The sequence below is a fragment of the Pieris napi genome, chromosome 5, assembly GCF_905475465.1.
Source record: "Pieris napi chromosome 5, ilPieNapi1.2, whole genome shotgun sequence".
NCBI lineage: Eukaryota > Metazoa > Arthropoda > Insecta > Lepidoptera > Pieridae > Pieris > Pieris napi.
In genome coordinates, this window is record NC_062238.1 from 5,485,041 (window position 1) to 5,501,301 (window position 16,261).

At 32.1% G+C, this 16,261-nt stretch overlaps 1 protein-coding gene across 5 annotated transcripts in view; it reads right to left on the bottom strand.

Annotated features, from left to right (window-relative positions):
* Positions 1-982: 982 nt before the first annotated feature.
* LOC125049595 (cytohesin-1) overlaps positions 983-16,261 on the bottom strand; it is a 35,695-nt gene continuing 20,416 nt past the window's right edge. For all 5 annotated transcript variants that reach the window (XM_047648981.1, XM_047648978.1, XM_047648979.1 and 2 more), the window contains 7 exons: positions 13,601-13,733; positions 9,749-9,947; positions 9,205-9,466; positions 5,151-5,269; positions 3,996-4,107; positions 2,214-2,344; positions 983-1,537 (listed from right to left, as the gene is read on the bottom strand). In XM_047648981.1, coding sequence (XP_047504937.1) covers positions 1,402-1,537; positions 2,214-2,344; positions 3,996-4,107; positions 5,151-5,269; positions 9,205-9,466; positions 9,749-9,947; positions 13,601-13,733 — 1,092 coding nt within the window. In that variant the 3' untranslated portion in view covers positions 983-1,401. The remainder of the gene's footprint in view (positions 1,538-2,213; positions 2,345-3,995; positions 4,108-5,150; positions 5,270-9,204; positions 9,467-9,748; positions 9,948-13,600; positions 13,734-16,261) is intronic.

The window sequence follows — 16,261 nt, forward strand, 5'->3', positions numbered from 1 at the left end:
AGACTGATTCCATAGAAACTCGTTTTAGAACGTTCAGGTGATGTTAAAATCCAATTGCTAGACCTTGTGATCTAGTGCCATTTATAGAACATATCAAATTTGGACGACTACGATTTTATTAATTACGTAAAATTATCAAATGATGTACTAACGGGTTACATAAAACCATTCGTAAATGCTTGGTCATAGATTTTTGACTGACTTTATTACGACTGGTAAATTATATAAACCGTATGTAAGACAAGAGAGTAGAGTCGTTTAATATTAAATTTATAATACATTATTTCATTGATCACCTATGCAAGACTATGCCCAGTAATATTTTTTTATTAAAAATTATTGTTTCGCTGGAATCCAAACCTACGACCTCGTGATATCGCCTTTAGTTTAATGATTATTTTCTGATAGATTGATTAAGTCCCTTCATGCCCAAGATTGTTTTTCTTTGGACATTTCGTGTTACATAATAGGGACACAATTTTAATAGACCCAAATTGCGCTTCTATAATCGCATGTATTATACGGACGTTTGACTCGTACACCGAACATCGCTACATTAGCTTAAAAATAAAATAACATCTATATTCACATACAATATTCAGACGCTCTTGCGTAATACTTAGGCCTCTATAGATAGTGCCATCTATAACCTCTTGATAACAAATAATCTACTGTTTCCCTTTGCCTTTAAAACCGTTCTTGGTGACGTTAAAATATTTTTTATTTATTACGGGATAAAATACCGCAAATGTATTTTTATTTATTCACGTAGTAGAAACCGCGTAGGCTATTTATTCGTATATGTTAGTACTACAAAATTTAATTTTCCTTACTTATGCTTTAGGGGACGTCCATAAATTACGTGAGGTGTTTTTTTAAATTTTCAGTTTTTTTTCAGTCAGAAAAAAAATTGCGTGATATTTGCCCCCCTCTCTCCAACGTAAGATTAAATGAGAGACCCCCCCCCCCCCCCCCCCTTAAACACATCACGTAATTTATGGACGCCCCCTTACTACTAATACAAGATAAAGGATCCGCGCATTGCGGATTGAGAATATTTCCAACTCAGACTTAATTTTAACTGTTTTTTAGTCTTTTTGGATGGCACGATCTATATTCAATAAAAATCTAATACCAATATTTAATTTAACGCCCTCTATACCAGACATCACACATCGCACTCTCATGAAAGACATTGTTTCAGATAATTGTGACATTTTGAGCTAAAACTTCGTTCGTCCGAAGAAAATATTCAAACAAAACTTCGAACGCTCTTCTATTATTCGCGTTGCTTTACTAAATTAATAACATTTAAACAAAATTTCACTCTCTGATGAGTTCTAGTTTGGTACAATTAAATAAACCAGATATATTTGGAGTCCTTTACATACACATTCGATGCTAATGTGCTGAGTGCACACTGTGTTGCGCTTTCTTCTTCCTCTGCGCCAACATATCGTAGAATGGGTTGTGGCTAATTGATCGTCGTAAACATTCTATCCATTCGTCTCTTTCCTCCACCGTTGAGGCTGACATTCTGGAATTAAAATTGTTTATTGAGGTGATATTCTCGCGTTTTAATCCCGCCTGATGTATTAAAATGCATATAATCAAAATAACATTTATTTGTATAGGTCACAGAATATGCAATTATTAATGTCAATAAAAAAATGCTTCTAAATTTATATTTACTAAGAGCAATTTTATGGGCGTAGAACGGGCGAGAGGAACTGACAATAAAATCTTTGTCGCCCTTTTAAATCCCCAAGTTTTAGTTTTACAAAATGTTTGTAAGGAGCTGCAACTATTAATACACACTATTAATTACACTATGCTTCATATCACATCACCAAGCAGCGAATAATTATAATAATACTTTCACATACAGTGAACGAAAACATTGTGACAACGACAACAAAAGCATAAGTACTACAGGCCAAAAGGCAGATCACCGACTTACTTGACTATAAGAAAAAATATTAAGTAAACAGATATCTGCACCAAGTTCAAGGGTTATACATTGTATAGGTGACTGCTTTTTTTGTAAATTTATGTCATTATATTAAGATTACTCCACAGGTCTACTAAGTCATGTGTAAAGATGGTTTGTTTAGAAGAGCAGTGTAAGATATACATGAAATCCAATCTATTACATCTCTACAGTTTTATTATATTTAATCAAAAACTATAACTATATATATAAGAAAACCAACCTATATACTGTATGTTTTCCCTCTACGACCTTTCCCTCAGAATCAGTCTTGCACGCCTTAATCAGGTCCGCGCCGCCGCTCGCGTACAACTCTAAACAATGCGGCCGTTGACGATCACTTGCTGGACGGACCTAATACATACAAAGATTATGTCACTAAAGATAAGACATGATCCGTATAAACGAAATAATTAAATCAGACTTTGGGATAAGGGGCAAACGAGCCGGTGGCTTCCATGTGTGTTGCCGACCTTTGAAGGAATAGTACGCTCTTATTTAGAACGCTCCAAGGAAGTCGTAAATGTACGGAAATACCTCCACTGGTAACTGGGTCCACAAACAGGTGGTGCGCAGCACAAAGTACCTTAAAAAGCGCTGGGTTTTGGAACGCCAGGAATCGAGGTGGAATTTCGTAGTCTGCCTCGACATCCGAAAATGGACTTCAGCAGATAATAATCCGAAAAATCCTTGGTCTGATATTTCATTTATTATTTAGGTATTTAAAATAATCTGTGTTCTATTTATGACATGTATATTATATAAAGTTGGGTCAGTAATATAAAAAATTAGCTTTTTTTCACATTTTGCACAATTGCACATTGATAAGTTTGTATTGAAAGAATATCCTGTTTAGATTAACGGTTTGTTACATATAGGTATTGTAGTGACACAAAACAATGGCGTGTAACCGATAATGATACGTTATAGATTCGTTGGAAAGCATAACATAGAAAGTGAACGTACAAATAGTCGAACTAATTTGGTATCAACATTAGATTACTAAGGTGATTTGCAATGTATGCATTTATCTTATCTCGGTTAATTACACCGGTTATAGAAAAGGTTAGTGAAATTAAACGGAAAATTGTTAGATTAACTGAGTGATTAAAGTTATTAAGCGTGTTAAGTTTAAAAACAAGATACTAATACGAGAAATTACTAATAAAGGTTTTAGCCCAATAAAAATTACAAGACCATGTAAATTATAAAACACTTCATGATACAAATTGTACTAAAATTACTAATAAAATAAGAATGTAGTGAACCAAATTTTGAAGGCAAAAATCTATTTTAATTTAGGTTTAGATATATATAAACTAATTTATCATCAACTAGATATTCTACTCAATCATAAAAAAATGATAATAAAAACATCCTTGTTCTTTATTTGATTTGACATCTCATTTATCTACAAAGTGTTAGTCTAAATCTTCAATATCGTGAAAATAAATTCTTTGTTCCAAATACTATTATATCAGTTTATATCAAATGCGCGTTAAAGATAATATAATAAAATAGAAGACATTAAACTAAGATAAACGATGCATGAGATAATCCAACAATATGTTCACCAAATGCGCCAAATTGCGTTCTCTGCGTGGTAGTATGTAATTAAAACTGAGCTCTTAACTGAGAATAAATAAAGCAAAAATGCTTAAAAGGACCAAATACCTATTTGTAAATGTTTATTTTACTGTTTCTTTAACGCTTGTCTTGGGTTAAATTTCCGATGTAACAAGGAAGCTTCCGATGTTGCATTTTATAAGGAAATGGCAAACACCAATTTTGATGAGATGTATACGAAATCATATACGAGACTTTAATAAGCGCATACACATGTGCAAGAAAATACACTTTTACTAGATTATAATGGATTTATGTATTATAAACTTGCGAGTTTTACAGCAATCCGTTATAGTACTGGTGTATAGAACCTACAAATTTTTATAAAATAAACGAGGTTTTCTTATAAAACAGTGAATAATTACGAGAGTAAACTTACGGATATATTTTCTAATGGGATGATTCCTCTAGGCTCCTTATCCGTCGTATACTCGAAGTAATATAAGCAGTTGTCGTTCAGAATGAACCATCGTCTTTTCCACGATTTATACCTGAAATTGTAAAAAAAACTATTGTAATACAAAATTTTTTTTTTATACTAATTTATTTTTAAATTAATTTAAACATCATTGCAAGAGTTCTACATTAAGATTTAGGATCAGAATCCGAAACGAGACTTTGACACCTGTATGTCAAAGTCTAATAAATTTCTGGCGGATCGGACTTAGAGTTAAGTTTTATTTCTGAATCTCTTCTCGAGTTCTAACTTAGCACTAAGTGTGATTTAGAGTTACGTGAAGAGAGGAAAATAGAAGAAGTAATTTTACAGCAGTTTCTAGTCGCTAACATAACATAATAATAATGTGATACAGTAGATAATAAACGGCATAATACCGAGCCTAAACGCTATCTTAATCTCACTTATCTTTGTACTAATATACAATGTTTACTTTACTGAAAATTTTGTGTATTATAAATTTTCTCTATTTTCCATTAAATTCAAAATTCTATTTTTGTTATCAATGAAGCTCAGTGATCTTTTATTAATACTAATTAATATCTAATTGTAATTACTACTTTTAATTTTTATGTTCGGAATATAGTTATCGATTTTAAATAATAATTCTGGTATATGATTTATCTATTTTGACAATTCGTAAGGTGAAATATATAGAAATTTTTTTTTCCTTATGCAGGGTCGACTCAGGAATAGCCTGCCTACGTAGGTAACACTGAAAATGTTAAGAACTGGCCAGTTAGAAACAATGCTAGTGAAAACTTTTTGAAATTCAATTTTAGAACTCTTTGGTAACCTAATTTAGTATATTGCATTCATTCGTCATGAAAGTGATAATAAATCATTGACCGAAAATTTTCTCGTGTAAGGTTCATTTTCACGTGTAACAAGAGTTTTAGATTTTCCCCCAATTCACAAAAACAAATCACCAATAAATGCAATATACTACATTAGAATACCAAGTTCTAAAATTGAAATTCAAAAAAGTTTTCATTAGCAATGTTTCTAACTGGCCAGTTTTAAACATTTTCAGTGTTACCCACGTATTAGGTAATGTGATATTATAATTTCTCTCACCTGCCACCTTGCTTCCAAAGCCACCCCTCCTTGTCCGGATTGAAGAAGGTATGCATAAGATCATTGCCGTCGTCCTCTGGAATCTTGAATGGCTCCGTCTTTATCGACTCGTATAAGGACTGAAAATAAATGAGATTTGTTTTAAATAATAGTTATTACTCTTAATAAGGTAAGTGGTAATGAAACCAAGGCGATTTAAAAATATTTAGAAAACAATTAAGTAACGGAGGTGATTAAAACAATACTACACTTAAATGTTGCTGACTTTTGACATGTATGTACACCTTTAGAATTCATTCAATCCGTGAATCCTTTTCAATTCCTTCATGAAGGCTGTGAAGCACACAAAACGTCCCTTCGCTTACCAATGGTTAAAGCAAAAATTTAATAGAAATAAAGATATGGGTTTCTAAAATAAAAGATGCTCAAACATGATAAATAATGTTCGGCAAAAGTATTATGTAATAAATGGTTGAAATTATACCAAGCACATAAAACACATTTCACACAATTCCGCGATATACATTTAATACAAATTGAAATTGATAAATACGACTTACTCAACCGGTCCGTCAAATGCAACTATTATCGGGCATTGCTCAAAGTGGCGATAAGAGTGACATCAAATATCATTTATTTACTTTATAATGTGCCATTTACGTCAGTGACAGATTAAATGAGTGTATACATTAAGTAACAAATTCAGTTTGCATGTCACAGCTAAAGTATCCTTTTATAAATATGGATATGTATTTATTATGTAACTCTTAAACGGAAGACACATTTTTGCATTGTTTTATTGATAATTTGCCTGACGCATGTCCATTTTTGGTCAGTTCAGTATCGTACACTAAAATTGCGTAACAGTATGGCTCTGTAAATTATTCTTAATGTATCTGGACCTTGAAGTCACCAATAATAATAGACCTTTCATTCTATACCTTTCCGAAACTAATATTATTTCTCCAAATCGAATTAAGTACCTTTCAATAATACGAACTATGTAATATTACATATATTCAGCAAGTATCCTACACTATTATTTTTTTTTATATATCCGTTTGTGATATATATTATAACACATTTATTATGTACCAACGGGAAGGTAAATATGTAGTGGATATCATAAAATTATCAACGTTATTACACACAATAAGCCCTAATTACCTAATTGATTAAAGAGAAGTTGATAACCAATGGAATACCAGGAAAAATGTTTTTAGTTTTACCGTGACCAATTTACATTACATATTTTCCATATTATAATCGAGTCGTCATGCAATGTTAAAGATTAATTGAGTCTGGCGCATAAAATGTTTTAAATAACTAAACTATATTCGCTTTTTTTCTCTTAGCTCCTTTACATTTCCCTTTATTTTTGTTGTACTTTTTATGTGATTGCCTACCGCCACCCATGGTCAAAGCTTACTGGTGTGTATTTTAATATGATTGTCTTATATATAATCAAGGCTATTGTGCACACCGAATGTATATATTTTTTAAATATAGTAAAATTTCCATAAAAACTGAAAAAATTTAACGATTTGAAAAGAAAAAAAAACATATTATTAGGTGTCTTGGTAATAGGTCAAAAAAAGAAGTAACAAAAAAAGGCTTGTATCTTTATCTCCAATATTTACTTTATTGAACATAACATTGGAAAACTGAGGAAATATTTTTTATACATACAGTCAAAACCGTTTATAACGACATCGTTTACAACGACCTATCGGTTATTACAACCAGATTGTATGGTCCCGTCCGAATCCCTATTAAACTATTCAGTAAACAAACCGCTTATAACAACATCGGATACAGCGACATATCGCTTACAACGACGAAATTTTATCGATATTCATCGGCTATAACGACCAACCGCTTCTTATCTCAGCAAAACAAAACAATACAAACGATTTTAAATCTTATTTATAAGCATTGAATGAATATTTAGGCATATTATTACCTACGCACTTTCTCCCGACGAACAGTTTCAGCCAACAACGATTTCCGAGGCTCTTAAAAAAATTTGTTGCCTTTAACGAACAGTTTGAAACTGGTGATAGGTACTTCATACCTTGAGGAGTATGAAACGTAAAATGCAAAAAATATTTGAGACTGGGCTAAAAAAAAACAGACCAAAATGACTGAATGACTTTTGTACCTAATTATTTCGTAATAAATATTTTTGTTTCTTTTTTACTCGTTTACATATTATAATATTAACATACCATATTATAACCCATACCTACCTATTCTAGATCGATAACTATGATAATATAACTATGTACAATGTACATACATATGTACTGTACTTATGTATATGACATTGCTTATAACGACTATCGGATATAACGTCGGCAACTATACGGTCCCTTCAATGTCGTTATAACCGGTTTTGACTGTATGTAATTTAAAAACGCCAAGTACGTGTGAAGGCGTTTCAATGATTTGAAACACACACGTACAAGGTAAAATTACAATATTAATCTTTATCCTTATTTGGTCCTTACAAAATGAGAAAAACCGTTTTACGAGCAAAATGTCATGTGTATGTTTCGTGGGTCGTTTTAACGTTTAAACTCTGGACAACACCAATAAGTTTGCAAAATATAAATGATTACGCAAAAAATTTACTTAAACGCAGAAGCCGTATTTTAATCTGAGTTATTGTTTAATACATTAAATTGTATTTAATCTCTGGTATGTAAGTCAGAGTCGAGACTTGCGGATAATGAGATTTTGATACTTGGAAGTCATAAATACTTAGGATAAGTTTCTTGGCTGTTTTTCTCAGACACACACCAGATCTTTATGGATTTCTATTAAGACAAAAAATTTAAGTAAAATTGGATAAGTTTGACATTCCCTATTACTATTATTAACTATGAGCGTGTTTTGAACAGGCTCATTTAAAACGGCTATTAACATTGTTAAAACTAAGACAAAAGTCAAAGTTGTATAACAGAGACGAACGGATTTCTGATTTGTTTAGATTATTTGGTTTAATTTTTTTTGTATATAACGGGAAAAACGGGCTCACCTGATGTTAAGTGATCCCCGCCGCCCATAGACACTCACATTGCTAGAGGGCTTGCAAGTGCGTTGCCGGCCTTTTAAGAATAGGTAAGCTTGAAAAACTCTAAGTCGGATTGGTTTGGAAATACTTCAGTGGGAAGCTGGTACCACATAGTGGGGGTGCGGGGAAAAACTGCCTTAGAAAACGCTCAGTTGGGGAACGACGGACATCGTGTCTTACGTAAAATGTTACTGATGAAAAGCCATTGATTTTTAAAAGCAACGTATTTTATTATAGGGCTGATATGTTGAAATTGGCCTCTATATGTTTGAAAATGGTTTTCTTAAATTCAGAACTAAACATTTTATATTTACGCATTTAAGGTCACGCACACATCACCGAAACAATGTATAAATTTCTAATCCTAAAAATTTCAATAAACACAACCTACTAACATTGTTTATTCCGTCTAACCTGACAGGTTGAAAAATGTTTGTAATTCTGTTACCACAAAAGTAGGCTAATATTATAAACGAGTTAGAATAATGTCGCCTATATTTGTCATGTACTATTAACATGCAAGGGTGTTTAAACGGGACATAATTTACTTTAGGTAAATATTTTGGGACACATATGCATTATTGTTTTATATGTTTTTATGAATATAGTCACAGGGAGCGTTCAAGTATTACGTAAGCACTATAGGGGGGAGGGAGGGTTTTTGATTTTCTTATTTGGTGATTACGTCAACAGTAATTATTTACTTTTTTACACATTGCTTCAAAACGAAATGCATTTTCGAGGATTCCTACAAAAATTAATACGTTTATGTACTATTATATTTGAGAGATTTGCTTACTTTTGCTGACAAGAAGGTGGGGGATTAATTGCAGTAAATCTACTTACGTAATACTTGAACGGCCCCATACACAATCATTCATATAGTATGTATTCATATGGAGGTGTTTTGGGCGAACAAAAGGCACCTACAGTTTTCGGGAACCGTCTTTGGACATCGTAAATCATGAATTTACTCACCAAGAGCAACTCCTGAGGTAAATCACCCCCATTATTGATCCCTCGATTCATGGCAACAAATTGTTCAGGCGAAGGCTTGTCTTTCACGCTCGGGTTATGTAGGGACGTATTCAACATAATAATCGCAAAGCTGAGTACATAACATGTATCCGCGTTCGTGAATATATCGGGGTTGAGCTGACAATACCGCTGTGCAAAACTCTCCATCATACGATCAATCTTCTGCGCTTCGCCAGGAAGACGAAAACTCCATAGGAATTGCCTGAAATTTAAGAAACACTGTTGATTATTCTAGATCTTCGTTACGTTCCCTAAAATGCTACTGTGAACGATTTTACATATTAGTTTTTGAAATTTTATCTAATTGTCTTCAAAATCGAAACCTGATTAGGTAGCAAACTCGCATGAAAAACCCGAGTCACTAAACATAGCTGGCAAAGAATAAAGTAGAATCAAAAACTGCTTATAAAAAGCCAACACAATCAGGTAAAAACTCAAACAAAACATCTTTACGATCGACCAATATTGATACTAGATAATGTACCTTAACGCTTGAACAAGTATCAAGTCTGTGAAGTCGTGTAACTCGACGAATGCTCTCAGTACTGCCTCATTGAAGTCGGATCGCTCGCCTAGGTAATCGCCTATTGCGGTTTTACTCAGGCCTTCACCTTTATGTAGAAATTGTGCCACGTCCTCTGGTGTCCTTTGTAGTAATCCGTTCTCGTACAAATACTCTATACCTGTAAGTTCCATTACAGTTTCATTAACATGCCAGCATGAACAGCTCGAGTACGAAATTACTTGAATGAAGTCAAGTATAAAATGAGCTCTGCTTGGTTTTACTTTGAGGTTTCTATATATGACTCTGTATTAAATGTAAAGTAAAATTAATTTGTTTTTTTTTATCTACAGTAACCAAAACAGATAGACGTATTTAGATAAATAGTTTTTGTATCTATCTAGGTCTACCATAATTACGATAACAGATGTTAGCCCGACTTACATTAGGAGATTAAAAATCTACCTACTCCAGCTATTCTACTTTAAAAAACATTTGCATAATGCAGACCGTTCAAGGCACGAAACATCGTCAAAGCTCAACCACGCCGTCTACGGTTAGGCTTTTTGGCATAATTGAAAAACGAGATAGTCAAAGGTATCTTTATAACAAGATCTATATCAGTAAAAAAAAGCTATCAATTTATAAGATACGTAATGCTGTTAAATTGGTTTTAATGAAACGAATTGCTAGCTGTGAAATAAAATATAAATTGGCTCAAAGTTAGAAACCATTTAGTGCAAATTTTATATAAAAGTTTTTGTTCAGTTTTGTGACGATTTTATTATAATATATAGTTTCCCTGTATGTATTACATAGCATATCGGAAAACTATATCAATAACTTTTAGCCCGTTGTCGCAACTATCGTCATTCCTTACTGCCTACCCTCTGACGTCACACCCACACCCCGAGTAGGCTTTCACATTCCAAGAAATCCAATGCTAAATGTTACTGAATAAAATCCTTTTTTATAGGATCATTCCCTGTTTTAGTACGCGCTTGAAAAACTTTATTTTAATCGTGAATTCTTTACTGATTTTTTATTATAACATATAAATAAATTACAGGATTACACTCTTATAATTTAGTGAGGAGTAAGACAAATCTTTACCAAAGTACCACCACTATATACATAAAAAGTTTTTTGACAACACTTATAAGTAACTAGTTCGCTCAAATAGTGCTACACTGAGGAGACTGTTATTAACTTTTTATGCTATCATAATCTTGGACTGTGAATAATTGATAATAGCAGGATAATAAATTGTTTTGAAAAAAGCTGCTAGTGAAGATAGCATTTGCTAACGAGTAGCGACTGATGATTTCGCATAAATTGCAGCTGTAAGCACTGATTTTATTAGCCTTGCAATATTAACGATGACAAATGTGACCATGATGAGAGTTAGTATTGAAGTGCAATTGCGTAGTAATTTCTGTACACAGACCATTAAAACAATTTATCGAACTATTAGGAATACCAGTAAAATAAATGAGCTGTGAATAGATAACGTTTTTACTTTATACCGAGACAAATTGTTGTCGCTTTTGATGTTGATATAACGTAATTTTACAGCTTCTGTGAGTTTGTATTTTAAGTGTATAAACATATGTCAACCATAACCGATCTGCAAATACTTAAACAACGAAGGATTTCGTTAAAGGAACCGAAACTCAGGACCTGAGGAGGTAGAGAAACTGTTTCTATATAGTAAAAAGGCACAAACTTATTAGATTAAGTCGCAATAAGATGTTCAGTGTGCTTCTTATAAGCCCAAAGAATCTTGATTATTCAGCTGTCTTATGAATAATAGAAAATATTAAAAAGGAATAACCAGTCTGTCGTCAGGTAAACGAAATTACGTCAGAAGCTAGTCCAAAACAAATAAGGTAAATATAGTATTGTCTTTTATTGACATAACTTTCACACATTTGATAATAAAACAATTTTTTTACCGGAGTGAAGTTATGTATTTACAATTTTTTTCCATAATTTTAAATTTAACCGACGTTTCGTGCTTTACAGCGTGCGTGGTCACGGTAACTGAAGACAAAAGGTGTTGAATGTCAAAAAGTATCACAGCTGTAGAAAAAGTTGTATTATTTGTATTTGTTTCCCCGGAGTTGGTATCGGCTAATTAAGTAAAATAACTAAGGATAATAATGAAAAATAATTGTAAATACATAACTATAATCCGGTAAAAAATTGTTTTATTATCAAAAGGGAAATATATATATTTTTAATATACATCGCGGAACTCCAAAACAGGTTATATAAACTAATTATTTCTGTATCGATTAAAAAACAAGTTAACATATTGTCATTTTCCGTTTTCCTTTGACGTCGAGTGATTTAGAAACTATGTATACTCATAAATCTTTGTTCATATAGATGAGTGTAAAATGAATAACAGGCGGTCTGTGTCAACCATGCAATTTCGCAAGACAACCGTGAGAAAATAAGCACCTGTTTCAATTGCTGACACACAATTATTAAATATCATCAGTAAAATTCCCATACAATTCATAGAATTAAAAAAATATATAACATTATCTAATGTATTACTGCACTGCTAAACTACTATTTTAAAGCTGAAATTACTGGTTTGAATTAAGAACATGTTAGATAAAAAATGAGGAAGCAACGTAAGTACCTACCAACTCTACAACTATACACCTAAACGTGCAGACAGCTGGAAAAAAGAAGCAAGAGTTATTTGTATAAACGCTTATAATGAAAAGCAAATTACCGAGTCATTATAAAAAGCATATCTGCTTCTATCGTCGAGCATAGCAGGTAGGTTATATTTTATATAAAAACTAGACTACCCTTCAATATTTGAAATGATGTAAAGGTTTTTTACGCGATTGGATTATCTTGAAGTGACTTAACTTGACATAGTTTGGTTCCTAATACCGAATACATATTTTTCCCTAGAGATATATGAACACACGACTGAATTCAAAAATACAACGAGTAAATATAGACTTTGCATGGTCGGTCCATATTTATTTTATTAAATATATAATAGTTAGACATATGGTAATAATTGGTATTTATGGTTATTTATTGGGTTAGATTATCGGTTTTCATACAGATCGCTAACTTTTACAAAAATATCTAACGGTGATTAAATTTTTAGATAGTTCCAGTAGTTTCTAAGCCTTATCAATGCAAACAAACCATCGAATCTTTACTTTTTATTTTTTATTTAATATTTGTGTAGACGCGTGTTAACCTGTCATTAATCGATCATAATATTAACATATTTAGCACTAAACATTACAAACACACTTTCTAATATAAAATCAATTATAGCTGTTGCCTACTTAATTAAGGAAACCTAACCTGAAACTCGTGCCTAGTTATCAGTTTCTAAAACTTGCGGTCGAATAATTTTACATATTACGTAATATTGCGTACAATTGTATCACGTATGTAAATGGAATTTAAATTTTGATATTAAATATTCATAATTTTATGTAATAGTCCTTGTTTATACAAGTGAACTGAATGTTATGTTTAACGTTATATCTACTTTTAGGCGGTAGGTGTGTTCGATATAAAAATTTTAAACTTATACCATCATTTAAAGTTCTCGCGATCAATCATGAAAACTTCAGGTGGATAAGGCCGAAGATGTGTTAATACTAACCCCTAATAATGTTATGTTCATTAAATAGTTTCGGTTTTTAAAGTATGTTTTTTTTTTTATTTGATTCATCGAATAAATACTTCTTTGTTAAATTAGATGTTTATAAAACATGTCAAGACATTGTCTAACAAAGCGAGTACTCCGATACCAATGTAGTTTTAAATCACAGTTATATTCACCTTTCTTTGGATCCATATTAAATTTCTTTCTGCCTATGCTCATCTGTTTGGCTTTACTGTTCTGCTTGCACTCCTCCTGCCCGTCAAGGGCCTCCAGCTCGGCCACCACTTCACCAAGTTCATCTTTGAGTTGCTAGAAAGAAAGAAACGGACTTTAATAAAAAACAACGTGCGACATAATTTAAAAAAACAAGGACCTTGAAAGATAACAAATTTGTATACATTTTCACCATCTTTCCTTTGGAGAAGATAAAGCGCTTAGCTAATGCTTATCATCATGTGCCCAATATAGTAAAGTGTCAGACTGTAGCAATATATTGTAATACATTTATTAGTGGAACGAATCTTTTACGACTAACATTTTTCATATAAAAAGATAAAAAGTTTGTTAAGCACATCTAGAACAGAGGTACCATTTATTCTTGTAATAAAAATATAGGACGAGTTTTTCAACTGAACGTCAGTGCACACAATGGTTAAAGCTACAAAGAAAATATCGTATTCAGTAGCCTGAACAAAAGTGAGCCCAGATGAAAATAATTACGAACGCCAGTGCCATTTATCGCATGCAGCTTCAATTATTCAAAATAACATCCCTTAGGATAACATTAGCTGAAAGCCTGCGCTGTCTTCATTCTTTGTGTGAATACTTTAACTTTGTTTAGAATGTCTGTCGATCCTTTGATCGTTATATGATTGCATATAGTGGTTTCTGCGTTTTACTGACTTCAAGAACTTAATATAATTAAATCTTAAAGCTTAATATTTCTTGTTATAAATTTATAACAATATGATAGGATAAACACTGCTATTAATGCAAGTAAATAAAGTATTCAATTTCGCAGCAAGACAATGACGAAACAGTTCTCAACTCAAGACTAAGTTCTATACCATAAGCACATACTGAAGAAGTTCTGTTACCGAATCCACAGAGTTATGAGCTTAACCACGACTTCGCATACGGAACTAACATAGTCTTAAGATCTTCTATACAATAAATACGTCTATACAATTAATAATGTAATTTACATTTTCATAATGCAAACCACACATGTTCAATATTAATTTTCCAAAAGAAAGCTGAGCGGTACACTTAATATTATATAACCAGTTTAAATACAATCAAATAATTTAATGTACGGTTATTAGAACCCCACGAAAGATTGTTTAAGGAGATATATTCCTCGTTAGCTTTATAGACTCTAATATATAATGTATGCATTATTTAAAGGCGCAGGGCTCAGTGTCTTGAATCTCGCCGCGATACGGTCTGACGGCGTTCCAACATAATTTGCGGTCGGCAACCTATTCCCCTGAGGGATGCGCTACTGGTCTTCCGTGTCTAGACGATGAAATAACAATACTTTATTTCATACGACAAGAGACAGTTTCTTTAAATGCCACAAAAATAATAACTTCGTGAATATTTCAATTTTTTATTTAATTTAAAGATAACATTACATTTCATTTAACACAACATTTTAAGATTAGTTTTAGATTGGTCGTTTATACAAGACAAGTGTTTTATTTCTTAACTAGCGGCCCGTCCCGGCTTCGCACGGATGGACATTTAATAAAAAAAAATTGGACCTTTTATTGTTCTATCATCAATAATTTTCGCAGCGCATTTGATAAAAGATATTTTATAGGCATTTCTTACTCCCTGGGTAAACATTATTGTAATTTTAGTAGGGATCCTTATATTTTTCTTGCAATTAAATTAATGTAGCAATCAAATGGTGAAAGAATTTCTAAAATCGGTCCAGTACTTTTTGAGCAAATTCGTTACATACAAATCGTTCTTCTCTATAATATTAGTATTAGATTGTTTTATACTTTTTGTGAGCAATAAAATAAATATTAGAGCGATTTAATGAACGACACTACCGTCCATTTATCTAACATCGATACCCTACTTAAGTAAACACGATATGAGAGCTAAGGGCCTACAAGATGTTTATTAAGACTGTCTAGACAGGTTTTTTCTAGTATTCATTTTCTCTTTAAACTTGATGTCTTTCTCTATATGTACTGAAAATAGAAAGGTACAAGGAAAAACATATGACAGGTGTACCTTCGGCTTAAGATTACTTTCGCAATGTAACCCTAAAACAGTCTTACTGTGTTATACGCCTCTATAATATTTTTCTTTATAGACTTATGTGGGTGACCAACCTCCTGTGCCACCCGATGCGGTGCTTTGTTGGGAATCTAAATCAACATCTACGGGTAACCCCGTGTATCTAATCTATCATATGAATTAATTATAGCTGATAAAGGCAAAATGAAATAAAACATTAATACCGATTTTCCTTATCCATTTTAAAACCATATAATAAAAAATGTTGCATCTCAAAGCTTTCATATCTACGTCAAAGCTTAAAACGTGGTTAAAATAGAACCTTTCACCGATAAAAGTGAACGCATGCGTTAAATTCGATGCTATATATGGAAGTCACAAAGTTGTGAAAATAATAATTTGTTTTACAATTTTTCATATAAACCAGAAAAGAGAGAGTAGAATCTATATTCATCACGCTAGGCTTGTTTTAATTTATAATTATTTTGTATAATTTGAATTTTATTCTAGTTTTTAATATATATTTACATATTCTGCTGTAATTTTCATTAAAAGGCAACAGCGAATGCACCAATTTTATT